Here is a 14,266-nt window from a genome sequence, read left to right as displayed (position 1 = left end):
AAGCTCTGAAATAATGGGGCCAAGTGTATATTTGGTTCTTGATTTGAGAGTCCAAATTTCCTAACTTCTTAGATCAGCCTTGGTATAGATGTGGAATTAGGGTGACGTCATTTAACTCTGCTTGAGAATAAAGAATGTTGAGAAATGGGTTTGGCAAAAATGAGCTGCTGACAAACCCTGCTGTTCTATTTTGTCCCCTTTTTGTTGGTTCTTGTATCTTCCCTTTCTTTGAGATGGCAGTCGTTTTAACCCAGTAACCTTGCTGTAAAACCTGCGCAGGTACATGAGCAGTTTTAAGTTTTATTTGAATCACTTAAATATATTATACTGAGGAACTAACTCTGCTTTCAGTTATATATATATTTATAGCTTTGAGGCTCACAGATCTATCGTTTAGATTTTTTTCCCTCCCCTTTGATTATAAAATGAATAGAAATTTCCTGCATTCTGTTGGGATTCTTTTAAAAATAGTATACAGTGCATTCACTGTGCTATGAGTAACTCCTGAAGCTGGAGATCGGTCCTAAAGAAAGGACTTTAATTACAACTTTGGTTCTTCATCATACCCTCTTTGCCACACCAGCAGGTGCAGAATTGAAGGTTCAAGTTCAGTTCTGCCATTTAAAAGGGGACCTCACAAATCTGGTTTATTATTGTTATAAATTATTGTATGCAGGCAGCCTGTGGCATTTGTTTAAAAAAACTGTAAAGAAAAAAGGCAAATTAGCATTAAACTTTGAAGTGAATGATTTGTGGTGCCTTTGACCGTGGATATGATGCTTTGGGAGGTCAGCTTGTTGACGCCGTTGTAAGATTTTAAAAGGATTATCCCATGAAAGAGATTGGGAATAGTGTTTCTCAGGAGGTGTACAAAAAAAATATTAAACGTGCACATTCCCAATCTCACCTTAATTTTTTCAAGTATAAGTAACAGTGTCAAATATATTTAAGATACCCAGCCACAGGACTTCCCTGGAGGTCCAGTGGTTAAGACTCAGTGCTTTCACTGCCGTGGACCCGGGTTCAGTCCCTGGTCGGGGAACTAAGATCCCACAAGCTGCACAGTGTGGCAAAAACAAAAAAAATGGAACAAAAAAAAAGATATCCAGCCACAGTAGGATGAAGAAATTTATGTAAAACTGATCTGCCAAATAAAGACCAATTTAATGTCATTCTACTTTGAAGTAGAAATGGACTTAAGGGCTTCCCTGGTGGCGCAGTGGTTGAGAATCTGCCTGCCAAAGCAGGGGACGCGGGTTCGAGCCCTGGTCTGGGAAGATCCCACATGCCGCGGAGCAACTAGGCCCGTGAGCCACAACTACTGAGCCTGCGCGCCTGGAGCCTGTGCTCCGCAACGGGAGAGGCCGCGACAGTGAGAGGCCCGCGCACCGCGATGAAGAGTGGCCCCCGCTTGCCACAACTAGAGAAAGCCCTCGCACAGAAACGAAGACCCAACACAGCCATAAATAAATAAATAAATTAATTAAAAAAAAAAAAAAGAAATGGACTTAAGAGAAAGTAAGTGCATTTAAGGAAGTTGCTTCTAGGTGAAACTAACCAGTTCATGTGTTCAGTGTAGGATGAGCTCCCTCATGTTGAGGCTCCTTTAAGTGCCATGTCTTAGAGGATGAGTGGGTACATACAGCATAAGGACTTAATTTCAATTAGCGCCCACCCCCCCTCCCCAAGAAGTGAGTTTCCACAGTCACTGTCCTTGTCTCTTTAAAATGAGATAGATTGCTCCTCAGAAGAAAGCAGAGTTTTGTTTAAACAAGGTAACACTGAGGATACCTGTACTCCCAAGCTTTACCTGAGACTTAAAATACCATTTTATTATTTAGTTTGTTTTTTAAGCTAGGGCTTTTTTAAGAGGTGGAATGTCAGGATCAACAAGTTAGATCTTGGTCTCTGAGGATGCTGGTAAATCTCCAGGTTAATTCTCCCCCCTTACCACAATTTCATTCCCTTGATTGACTATAATATATGCTGAAGTAACTTTGTTTTACCTAGTAGATTTACATTCTGTTTGTTAGCATGTTTAAAAAAGCATTAAACACTTATGACTGAAAAGAAAATACGTCCTCTCCAGCAGTATCTACTCTTCTCCCTCTCCCAAAATCTATTTTTGCTTTTACCATAATTTTTATTTTAAGGGGGGGAATGAGTAGATGAGAGTCCAATAAATTCATACTAAAAGTTCATACTGAGCTAAAATATAATTATACCTTGACTACAAATTTTTAAGGTTATTTTTATTTACAAGTTTTGAAAAATGTACATTTTTTTTACATGGGTTACTTGTGCAAAGTTAAATTCATAAGAGTGATAAATGCACAAAAGGTGACAATGGAACATCAGACAAAACATTTACAAGCTTTTTCCCACACTGCTACTTAAAGGTACTGTCAGTCTAAAAGTATAAATATCCAAAGAAAGATCGCAAACATTGACTTTAAGGTCCTTATAATACTGAAAGGGAGGAAGAAACTAAAGCATGCAGCATTAACAGAGGATTTGAGTGGTTTACCACAGACATGTTCCCTTCCTTGGGTTAATTAAAACTCTAAAAAAACAATGGAGGATTATAAATTTGTTTATCTAGGGTAGCACTGCTCCTTTAAAAGGATTAAAGGATCTCCAACCTTCCCTAGCTTAAAAACTAATGATTGTTTCCATTCCTCTGCTCCCACACCTCTTTAAAAAGTGAAAATCCAGAAGACTTCAGTATTCTGAATCTTAGCTTGGGTGTGTCCATTGAACACCTTGCAAGGAGAGGAAGTGTCAGTTACTATGATTGCTGCACTCCTTTGGCTGAGCCCTTTAACATTCTCCTTCCTACCAGTAAAAAACACAATTCATGTTAGTTAGGTATTAGTATCATAGCCTTTTTAGCTTCCATTGCTCTTTCAAAATGGATGTTTATATGGATTTGTTTCCCTGTTTTCTATAGGCCATATTCCAAAAATTCACTTCTAAATCCAACGCAAGTGAAGGACCAGCCAGGGTGAAACGCTTCAGTAATCATTCATTCTGTTAAAAATAACATTCTGGTCATCAAGCTATGCATAAGCACCACTTGTAAAACAATTCATTTTAAAAGCTTAGTGTAAAGTACAGTAACACAATACTGCCATAAAACTGGAAATGAAACACAACAGAAAAGGAATTAAGCATTAGTGACTTTTTGCACGTAACCCAGGTACAGTACATTTGATCTCATAGAGGGTGTTTTCTGATGTTTAAGGAGAGGGTAGAAGGGGTAGGAAAAGCCTGGCAAGGGAAGATGGAAACAGCACAACAGCTATTTTGCTTTTAATAAAGTAAATGTAATGACACTGACGAATAGGAAGGTGACAAACACATCAATATATATTTTTCTTATGACCAGCTGCTTCTTTTCCTGCACCCGGGTCAACAGTCACGCCAGCTCTGTTCTACTATCGCAGAAACACGTTTTTCATACTCCCGCTTGTTCTCCTGGTACAGCTGAGCAGCCTGGCTGTTTGCTGGACTATTGGGATTGGGTTCATCCAAAAGAGACTATAGAGACAATTGTAAAAAGTCAGTTCCTCAATGCAAATATATATATATATATATATATATATATATATATATATATATATGGTTGGCCAAAAACTTTGTTCAGGTTTTTCGTACCATCTTATGCAAAACCTGAACGAACTTTCTGGCCAACCCAATATGTATCTTCAACACACTCGAATTGTCCTAGGTAGCAGCTAAATTTGCTCTCTTAGCATAATAATCTACAGTTACATTAATCTGCTAGTAGCTAGGCAAACATATATGTTTTCTGGTGGGTTAGGTCTTACTGACCTACTTTTTACTTCTGACTTTCAAAAACAATTGCTAATATAAACATATCAAAGGCCATAGTCACATTAAGGAAAATTCACCTGTATGGATGTTAAAATGGAAGACACATCATATGTTGGACTCCAACGGTTCTGAAGTATGTCCAGACATATACTACCATCTGCATAGACTAAGAGCATAGAAGTAGGTTATGTTAAACATAACAAAACCATTAAGGTTTTAACATCATAGTCAAGACAAATACAGTCAAGAATACTTTGCTTCTGAGGTTTAAAAAAGATTACTAAGCTGCTTCTTAGTTACCTTCCTAAAAGAAGTGTCATAATCACTACTAGTGAAACAGGATGATCAGAGAATGTCAAACATAATCAGTATAAAACTGGAAGATACTTAATGCTTGTTATTCTGAAAAGACTGCCCTGTTATCCAGGAAACCACGCACAATTTCTAAGAGGGTTCCTCATCATCGATAGACTTATGGGAAATTCACTCCACTAAATTTTTAAACTTTATCTCCTATCTGAAATAACCAAGATAGCTCAGAGTTCACAAGGTTTCATTTTGGTATGAAGGTAAAAATATCTGATACCCTGGAAAATACATTATTAACCTGAATAAAAGGCAACTTGTTCTAGGCTTATTACTAGGAAAAAAAATAAAAGAGCAAAATAGTAAGTTAGAATAGTAAGTTAGAATAGTAAGTTAGAATCACCAAGTAAGTTAGAACTCCAATATACCGTATACCTGGACTCAACCACAGAATCTGATATTCAGTAGGTCTGGAGTGGGGCCAGGACATCCATGGCTTTTAAATGTCCCATGCTAATTCTGATCTGCATCCAAAGCTGAAAACTATTGCTCTAAATGCTAGTGAAAATAATCACAACACAAAACTACCCCAATCTGGCCTTATATTAAAAGGAAACCTCAAGAACATCCTTATTTTTGTTTAGTAAGTAAATGATAAAATCATCAAAACCAGGAGGCTCTCAGATTCCAAGCAAAGGCAATGTCCCTTCACTGCTTCAGTTCTAGGACCACAGACCAAGACAGCAATAGACCACCATGAAAAAGTTCAGGTTTCAGGAAACAGCAAGATGCCTAGACAAATACTCAGGTGCTACAGACAAATAGGAAATGTGGAATACCTCCCAAATAAACAGTGTAGTAGTTTAAAATACTGTATTAAAAGTGATACTTGCCATTTGGATGAAACATCTTAGAGACAAATCTAACCGTAGGTGGCTTATTCGGATATTCTTCAGTGAATTCTATTGTAAGCTTAAAGGTTCCTGTAATTAGAAAAGAAAGGGTTAAGAAAACCTATTTATCACTTTGTTCGGTAGTACTTTGTTTTTAATACTACATGACTTTTTTTTCAAGTATTATATGAAATAACGCAAAGATATAGAGTAGAGAGGAAAGAGACCAGGTAAGAGATACAGCTCCAGGGATTGCCCTAAAAATGGATGGACACCGTAAGAACCATCACTCAAAGGTGACTTGTTTTCTGTTTTTCCATTATTCTCCCCCAAACTTAAATACAGCCATCTTAAACTCAAAATTACTGCCTGCAGGATAACTTTAGCCACTGTACATTTTGAAGACATCCCTAAAATGACAAGCAACTAGAGCCAAAACGTGGCCTTCCTCCTTGAGAAGACTGAAAGACCTTAATAAAGGCCAATTTTAATCAGCTGTCATCTTAAGTGGTGATTTTTAAATGCACTAGAAAGGATGAGAGCACAAAGTTCAAAAACCAATGCTAGAAATACAAATCAATAATCAAATTATTTTTAAAATAGCAGGGAATAAGAAAAGTGTTCACTGGCTCCTCTTCATGTAATAGCAACTCTATAATGAAAACATAATTGAATGTAAGCCAGAAAAAACTTCACAGTCCCTCTTTAAAACCCTTAAGTATGACTCACAAGCTACTTCACTATAAAACCAACTCAATTATTCACACTAATGGTAGGAATTAATGGCAGAAATAATTTAAAAATCATATTAGATTGCATTCATGTCTCCAGTAAATTTCTTTCTAATGATGTTTGTTTACGCTACTATTGAAACAAATTATTTTTCTTGAATATGTGTCAACTAAGGTAGCAGGAGGCCCTAAAGCATACTAAGTTATAGACTTATTTATAAGAAATGGACAAACTGGATCTCATTCAAGAATTGTTGGGGACTTCCCTGGCGGTCCAGTGTTTAGGACTCTGTGCTTCTACTGCAGGGGACACTGGTTCGATCCCTGGCCGGGGAACTAAGATACCGCATGCCCCACAGCGCGTCCCCGCCCCCCACCAAAAAAGAATTGTTGGATGTTGTGATTTGGGGAGATTATTTTCTTCAAAATGTTATTTTTAATTGGGTTTAATAAATTCAAGAAAACAATTGGGCAATTGTTTTTTCCTGACTGAAATTTCTTCAAGTAATCTTAAGGAATCAGTTATTATCTAAGGTGATGCACGTTCCACTATATTACTCTGGTCCACTTAATAAATTACTTATTCTAATACAACAGACCACACTTCAGATAGAGTATAAATTGTTACTGGTTCCTTCGAGTTAGCAATTTATTTCCTCCTAGCTTCCATTCCTCCTTTCCACTTAAGAAAAAAAGACTATAATCATTTTACTGCTAGTTGTTACATGTAACAATACCAAAAAGTGTGTTTCCTACCAGCAAGCTCATAGGAAACAATTTGCTAACAAAGTTGTTCTTGGTATGAACATGTGTCCCAAAGTTTCAGAATAATTTAAAATGCAACATATCGGACTTCCCTGGTGGTGCAGTGGTTAAGAATCCGCCTGCCAATGCAGGGGACATGGGTTCGAGCCCTGGTCTGGGAAGATCCCACATGCCGCGGAGCAACTAAGCCCATGCGCCACAACTATTGAGCCTGCAGCCTATAGCCTGCGTGCCACAACTACTGAAGCCCACGCGCCTAGAGCCCGTGCTCTGCAACAAGAGAAGCCACCGCAATGAGAAGCCTGCACACTGCAACGAAGAGTAGCCCCTGCTCGCCGCAACTAGAAAGCCCGTGTGCAGCAACAAAAACCCAACGCAGCCAAATATAAATAAATAAATAAATAAAATTTTAAAAATGCAACATATGGAGACATATTATATTCCCCAACTATTGTTACTCCCTAATCTTGAAAGGCAGATCTGAAGTTACTATGTATTATAACTAAGGACAAAAAGCAAAATATTTTGGAATGGATAAACATGCTATAGTCCATCAGAACACACTTCACCTTTATCACCACCTGGTCATAACTCTTCCTATTTTTGAGGAAGAAAGCATAGTTCTTTCTTTTCAGTTCTATTGATATTATAATACGCAAGAAAAAGTGGGAATAAGTGTTAGTTCAAAACTCTGAACTTCCTTATGTATCTCAAGTATAAACACATTTGGCTCAGTGTTGATACCTGCTTAAATTATAGCTTAGAGATTTATCATCAAGAAATTGATCTAAAAAAACTGCTCGAAAATTGGGCAGATTTAATAGCATGCAGAGCTCCCAGGTACTTTAAATTAAAACCATCATTAAATATGATACCTAAAGGTGGTAAAGTCACACAGAAGGCAGGCGTAAGTGGAAACAGTGGAGTGCAGTGGGGCAGAGCAGAAGCTTTGTAGTCAGACAGATCTGGGTTCGAATCCTTGCTTTGCTACTTGCTAGTTATGAAACCTTGGGGGAAACTGCTCAACTTGACTAAACCTCAAGTTCCTCATCTGTAAAATAGGGTTAATAATAGTACCTGCTACATAACATTGTTGTGAGGTTTAAATGAGGGAAAGATGCACAGTGACACAAAATAAGTGCTTCATAAATATTTTAGTTACAATAATTCTACAGTTTCATATCTCTAGACCCAGCTGAAGGAGGCAAAAACCAAAAATCCAAACTTCACTATCAGTAAGAAAAATACAATTAATGAATTCAAATATTAAATAGTACTTTCTTTCTGACCTACATCAATCACAGTGAAAGCAAGTTGAGTACATACGCTGGTGGCTCACAAAACCCTTGACTTGAGCTTTCTGCCTAATGCTTGCCTAAAAGTTCAACAAGGTGGTTACCTAGCTACCAAAGAAGTTAATCAAGTCTTTAAGAACAGCTCATTTAATATCTTGAGAAGTGAAACCAAGATAATTTATATTCAATGTGAGTATAAATTAGGACGTACCTAAATCTTACTCAAAGCACACATTTAAAGGGATATTTCACACTTTTAGCCACCTTAAACAATGAGAACCTCTTTAGTACAACTCTCAATCCAATTTCTGAGATCCAAAACAAATGTTAAGGAAACTTAAAATCTGAGAATTAATACTACGCAATCGAGACTAGAGCTTGTCCTCTGAATATTTAGAAGGCTAGGCTTTAAAAGAATTGGAAACTTAAGCCTCACCATTGTTGTACACAATCTGTACTGATTTTTTATCTTCCTGAGGAGGTCACAAAATTGTAAGGAAAGTATCAATTAATCCATCTATGTATAGGGACCAGGAAAATTATATAAATGAGTTAAATGGCAGGTGTATGGCAATAGGGAGTGATATGGTTAAAGTAGAGAGTGTATGTTCTGCCTAAAGACAGTCACAAATACAATTTTTTGAAAATATTGTATTGGCCAAAGAAAGCACCTCTGTAGGTGTTTTCTGCCATTTAGCCACCAGTTTGTGACCCCTGAGGAGAAAGCAAAGTACATGTACTTACAAAATTTTTTTTGATGACTGAAAAAAGTCTGATTTTTAAGATAATACCCAAATACTCTTCATCATAGGATTTATTTACCTTAAGAACACCCCTAGTGGACTTTGATTCATTTTTTAAAAAAAAGACACCAAATTCTTAAGAATACATCTATTATGAAAATCAAGTACTAGTATCTTACTGTGTCTATTAACAATTTTCAGATGATGTGATGGAGAATACATTGTTCCTTAGCCTTCGTATTCAGCATACATACCAAGATATTTTATGAGGAAGTATCTCCCCCCAGTGTTTTGTTTGGTAGTGTAAGCTCTTGGGAGCATAGTCCTCTTACCTTCAAGTGTGTAAAGTTAAATCAAAATACCTTTAAGAGTTCCTTTTCTTAAAATTTCATCTCTTTAACTAGGGCCTGGCTGTTCCAGAAACCTCCACTACAAATGGTTTACAAGGAAGCAGCAGAAGTAGTTTTGGAGCTGTTGATTTATATAATACGTTGGCAACAGCAAAATCAACTATGCCACTTGTCCCTAATTGGGCCTTTCCAGTAAATTTCCTAACTGTAAATAACAGGTATTTTTAAATGGTCAAAAAATTTCTTGTAACCTTGGTCAGTGTTCTAGACACCTGAGAAAGCATCCATGGATAGCAGACTGCTCAAAAGAATGAATTAGAAAAGGGTACTGTCATTTAGCCTGAGTAATTCCTTTCAGTAATGTCAGGGTGGAGATACACATCATCAAAAAAAGAGCCAGTAATGTCAAGGGGGAAGGTCCAGGTAGATAATGGATTCCACAAGTACCTTTTCAACTCATACCACTTAAAACGAGAGAAGCACCCTTGAAATATTTAAGTTGCCAACCCCAGCAAAGTGGTGTACTATTAATAAAGCTGTGCCCAGCGTAAAGCAGTCTGAGTAAAATCAGGAGGAAAAAAGAAGCCAATGAAAACAAAGCCTGCTGGAGCTAAAGCAGATACACAGCTAATCTGCACATAAAACTTAAGCATGAAGAACTAGCACCAGTCTAGCAGAGGAAAATTAAGCTTAGCTAGCTCTTGCTACAGGTCAGGATCAGTTCAAATGATTTACTGCACCAAAGTATCAATAGTATGGCTTGAGGATCCCACTCCCCTGCTGTCATTTCTTTTTATTGCAGCACTGAAGAGCAGTGATATCTACCCAGTGGGTGAAGGTAGAGAGGAAACTACAAGTATTTAGGTTACTGTCTACAGTCTTCTAGGGAAATGTGAGTGTTTGAGACAAATCATAGAATTGGTTAATACTGACCTACCTCACAACATCTTGTGGTTGGTAGCATCAAAAAGCAAACTGACTTGGCAACATAAGTTTGTACTTAGTAGTTTGCAGAAATGTTTTTGTTCCCGCCTTCAAACTGAGTTATGTGCATATGTGTGTGCATATGTGTATAATATCTCTCAAATGCTATGTGACCAAAGGAAGGTAAGTCATTGAGAAAAAAATAACAGAAAGATCCTTTTCTTTTTAAAAATGCCTCAAAATATTAAAGATGTCGATTAGTAGTTCAAATACTTTTAATCATGTTTTTAAATGTATTAAGCTTTCAAAAACAATTAACTACACACACACAAACACACACACACATACACACACACACAACTGAGTGCACTAAAACTGTATCAATGTTAATTTCCTGGTTGTGCATAGTCATTCAAGATGACTTGTTACCAAAGGGGCGGGGGAGCAGGTGAAGGGTATACAAGGTCTCTCTGTAATATTATTTATTACAACTGCACATGAACCTATAATTATCTCAAAATAGGAAGCTTTAAAAAAATCCTTAAAAAGCAACTAACGTGGGGCTTCCCTGGTGGCGCAGTGGTTGAGAGTCTGCCTGCTAATGCAGGGGACATGGGTTCGGGCCCTGGTCTGGGAAGATCCCACATGCTGCCGGGCACCTGGGCCCGTGAGCCACAACTACTGAGCCTGCGCGTCTGGAGCCTGTGCTCCGCAACAAGAGAGGCCATAATAGTGAGAGGCCCGCGCACCGCGATGAAGAGTGGCCCCCCGCTCGCCGCAGCTAGAGGAAGACCTCGCACAGAAACGAAGACCCAACACAGCCAAAAAAATAAATAAATAAACAATAATTAAAGGTGCTAATAATTAAAAAAAAAAAAGCAACTAACGTGTGTTTTTAAAGGTCAAACCTAAACCCATTAAAAATCATGTACCTATAAGTACGTGTAGTACCTTGAAGTAGGTTGGACACTGGTCAAGACAGTACATTAAGGCTCCCCTCAACTGTGAAACTGCTTTGAGATTACTGACCATCAAGTCTTGATAAAAGCACATACTGAAAACTCATTTAAAAATTAGAAACATTATGCTCAATCTGGCTATTAAAGGTGCCATTAAAGACCATCTTAAAGCAGTGAGGCTGACAGGCACTCAATGCCAGACTGTAGAAACCAGACAATTGTGTGCAAGGGATTCTTGCATCCATTCAACATCCAACAAACACACATTAAGCACCTGCTGAACACAGTTCCCGCCCTTGTGAAGAATTCTGAATCAAATGGTCCCTGGGGTCTCTGAGCCTATCAGCAAGTGGTTGGGTTGACACTTAGTATCTTGATGGGGGGCTGAATTCAGGAGGATCACAGCCCAAACCTCACAGACCCTTAACATCAGTGGTATGATGCTCCTTTTACTGCCTTACCCAGATTTTTTTTTAAGAAGCAATAAAAAAGGTGCAGTTCTAGTCAAGCGGACAATAGCCAGAACAACCTGCCACAGACTGGATTCCACTCAAGCCTTTAGTGGGCAGAGGCTAGGGAGAAGCGGGTTCCTAAGTAGGAGGCACTTCCAGGATGACTGGGAACCCTTTCCCCAGATGATCAGGCTCCCGAAAGGTGGGTAAAGAAACTCTCTTACCATCCTCAAACGGGGTCCCTTCAGGCCTGCAACACAGAGAAAAACCAATCAGTTCCCGCTTCGGGGGCTCCCCTCTCCCCGATTCATCTGAACACATGGCTATTACGAGCCCTGCTCGCTCCACCGCTGGTAAACCACCGCTTCCCGGGTTGCAAAACCACTACCAACAGAGGTCTGGGGCTCAGAAACCCCGGGCAGGCCGCCGCGCCGAAGCGCCACCACTCCCCGCCCCGCCCCCCTTAGAACCCCAAGCGGTTCCCCTGGCAGCGGGAACCGAGCTAATCGAGGCACAGGCTCCGGGGAGGCGCCTAGGCCCAGCCAGCCCCAAACACTCTCCCTCTGCCCCCGCTTCCGCACCGGGCCGGTCCCGGAGGGCACACGCGTCCCTAGCCCTCGCCACCACCCGGAACGCAGACTCACCCAAAAATGACCGCGTTCCAAACCATGATGTTGTTCTCGGACGGAGCTCCGCTGACTCCGGCTGGAGGATCCTCCTGCAACCTTCAAGGAAACAGACAGGGGGCCCGCCATCCGGCACCCGCTCGCGCCGCCGGCCGCCCCGCCGCCCGCCCGGCCCTCCGCCGGCCCCGCCCTGCGCCCCGGCCGCAGCCCCGGGACCCCGGCGTCCCGGGCGGGTTACCTCTTGAAGTCCCTCATGAGGCGCCGCCGAGCCGGGGTGGACATGTCTCTAGCGGGGTCAGGGGTGGGGCATACACCGAGCTCTTGGGTCCCCGCGGGCGGTAAGGCGGCCGAGGAGGCTGGGGAAGCTGATGGAACCGAGGGGGATGCTCCCAGAGGAACTGCACTCCCTCTCCGAAGTCGAGGGTCTGTCTGGCGCCGGCTGAGCACCACCCCTGAGTAGACAGGGGCTGAACCAACCTAGAAGGAAAGGGCGGGGGTGGAACGCCGATCGCCGGACAGGCCGTACCAAGACGGGGCGGGGGGGGGGGTACGGAAAGTTGCTTAGGTCATTAAACCCGGGCGGGAGGCGGTGGGGGGGGCGGTGAGAGGCGAGCTGCGGGCCGCACGTAATTGCCTGGAACTCACTAGGATCGGGTGGTGGAACGGGGTGCACCTCTATTTGCCAATTCTAAGACGAACCCCGGGAAGCTCTTTTCTGTTTTCCTTTTTCTTTTCCCTTTCTTTCTTTCTTCCTTCCTTCCTTCCTTCCTTCCTTCCTTCCTTCCTTCCTTCCTTCCTTCCTTCCTTTCTTTCTTTCTTTCTTTTTTTTTCTTTCTTTCTTTTTTCTTTCTTTCTTTCTTTTTTTTTTGAGATCAGATCACTTATTAAAGTGCGCACAGTGGCTGAGGGGGGAGAAGAACGATGGAAGTCCCAATCTCGAGATCTCGAGGTGGGAGTGGGCGGAGGCAAAACCGGTTGTCCAAAAGCCGGAAGTCTAGGGGACACACCCCCTGCGGACACTGGAGACTGGGGAGGAGGGTGTGTGACTGCTTAAAATCACTGAAAATCCAAAGAATAAATCGACCTCGACTATGAGGTCGAGGGTCCCTTCTCTATGGAATGTGGGTTCCTTGTCTATGGGATGAATGTGCGGGTTTGGGTCCTAACATTTAGGCCAATGATCACCCCCAAAGCAGAATGAAATGGTGTTGTGTGTCCTGGGGGAGGGAATGAGAGCTGGAGGCAAGCAGAATGAGGCTTTAGCTTTGGGCACTCACAATTTGGCTCTGGAACCACATTTCCCCTTGGCAGTTCAACAAGCCAAGCAGCTAATATATGTTCAGAAGAGTCCAAGGTATGAGAATATCCGACTGCAGAGAATTGGAAGAGCAGTGAGTCTGAAGTAAAGTAACGGTAAGATGCACGTGAAAAAGCTGCAGGTTGCAGGGAAGAGTCACAGTTAGTATGTGGACCTGCAAAAGCAATAACAGTTTTAAAGAATGTTTTTTAAAAGGTCAACCCAAAATAACATAGAAGGTAGGCAAAATACTCATTTAAGGATTTTTGAAAATATGAGAAAGGTAGGTTTGGGTTAAGTCATGGAGAGTTTTGAATGCCAAGCTAATGGCTTCCTTGGAAGGTGGTTGAGCAGAAAAGCGACATGATCAGAGCTGTGCTCATCAGAGATGGGTCCCAGGACAGCAACTAGGAGACTCCTGAAGTATTCCAGGTGAGAGGTACTGAACCAGGCAAAGACAATAAACATGGAGAGGAGGGGATAAATGGAGAGGACCTGGGAACAGATAGAATGTGGGGGCAAGAGAGGGGAAGGAGTCAACTATGGCTCAAGTTCTGGGGACTTCCCTGGCGGTCCAGTGGTTAGGGCTCTGCGCTTCCACTGCAGGGGGCACAGGTTCGATCCCTGGTCCGGGAACTAAGATCCCACAAGCCCCGCGGCGCACTGCGGTGTGGCGCGGCCAAACAAACAAACAATGGCTCAAGTTCTAACCTCCAAGATAATTGGGGGTTTGAAGGTGCCATTACCAGAATTACAGAATAGAGACGGAGGGGCAGTTTTGGGAGAGGAAATTTGGGGACTTACTGAGTTCATGGGACTAGTGAGACATTTGCGTGAAGATGTCCAGAAGATATCAGATGTGCAGGAAATTGTTTTTAACATGGGAGGCAGGAGGCACTTGACAGTGGTAGTGATTCTAGCTGCTGCTTTACAACAAGTACTCTCATGGCCAAGGATTTATATCTCCCATTAACTCCAACGTATCAGTTAAGGCAAATCTCCCTAATAGCATCACATTATGGCTGTGGTGGGAAGGGGTTACAAAAATAAATTAAAAACCTCCTTTTCCTCTAATCTAGGAGCTTGCA

At 41.3% G+C, this 14,266-nt stretch overlaps 1 protein-coding gene across 1 annotated transcript; it reads right to left on the bottom strand.

The window, feature by feature from the left end:
* Nucleotides 1-3,005: 3,005 nt before the first annotated feature.
* Nucleotides 3,006-12,367, bottom strand: UBE2A (ubiquitin conjugating enzyme E2 A). The gene is made up of 6 exons (XM_068532860.1): nt 12,120-12,367; nt 11,900-11,980; nt 11,480-11,505; nt 5,037-5,126; nt 3,915-4,003; nt 3,006-3,540 (listed from the first exon to the last, which is right to left on the bottom strand). The coding sequence occupies exons 1-6, from the start codon at nt 12,161-12,163 to the stop codon at nt 3,412-3,414; spliced, it is 459 nt and encodes a 152-aa protein (XP_068388961.1). The 5' UTR covers nt 12,164-12,367; the 3' UTR covers nt 3,006-3,411.
* Between the last annotated feature and the right edge of the window lie 1,899 nt (nt 12,368-14,266).

The sequence above is a fragment of the Eschrichtius robustus genome, chromosome X (assembly GCF_028021215.1).
Source record: "Eschrichtius robustus isolate mEscRob2 chromosome X, mEscRob2.pri, whole genome shotgun sequence".
Classification (NCBI taxonomy): Eukaryota; Metazoa; Chordata; class Mammalia; order Artiodactyla; family Eschrichtiidae; genus Eschrichtius; species Eschrichtius robustus.
The sequence above is the reverse complement of the archived record's forward strand: the minus strand, read 5'-3'. Positions and strand labels throughout refer to the sequence as shown.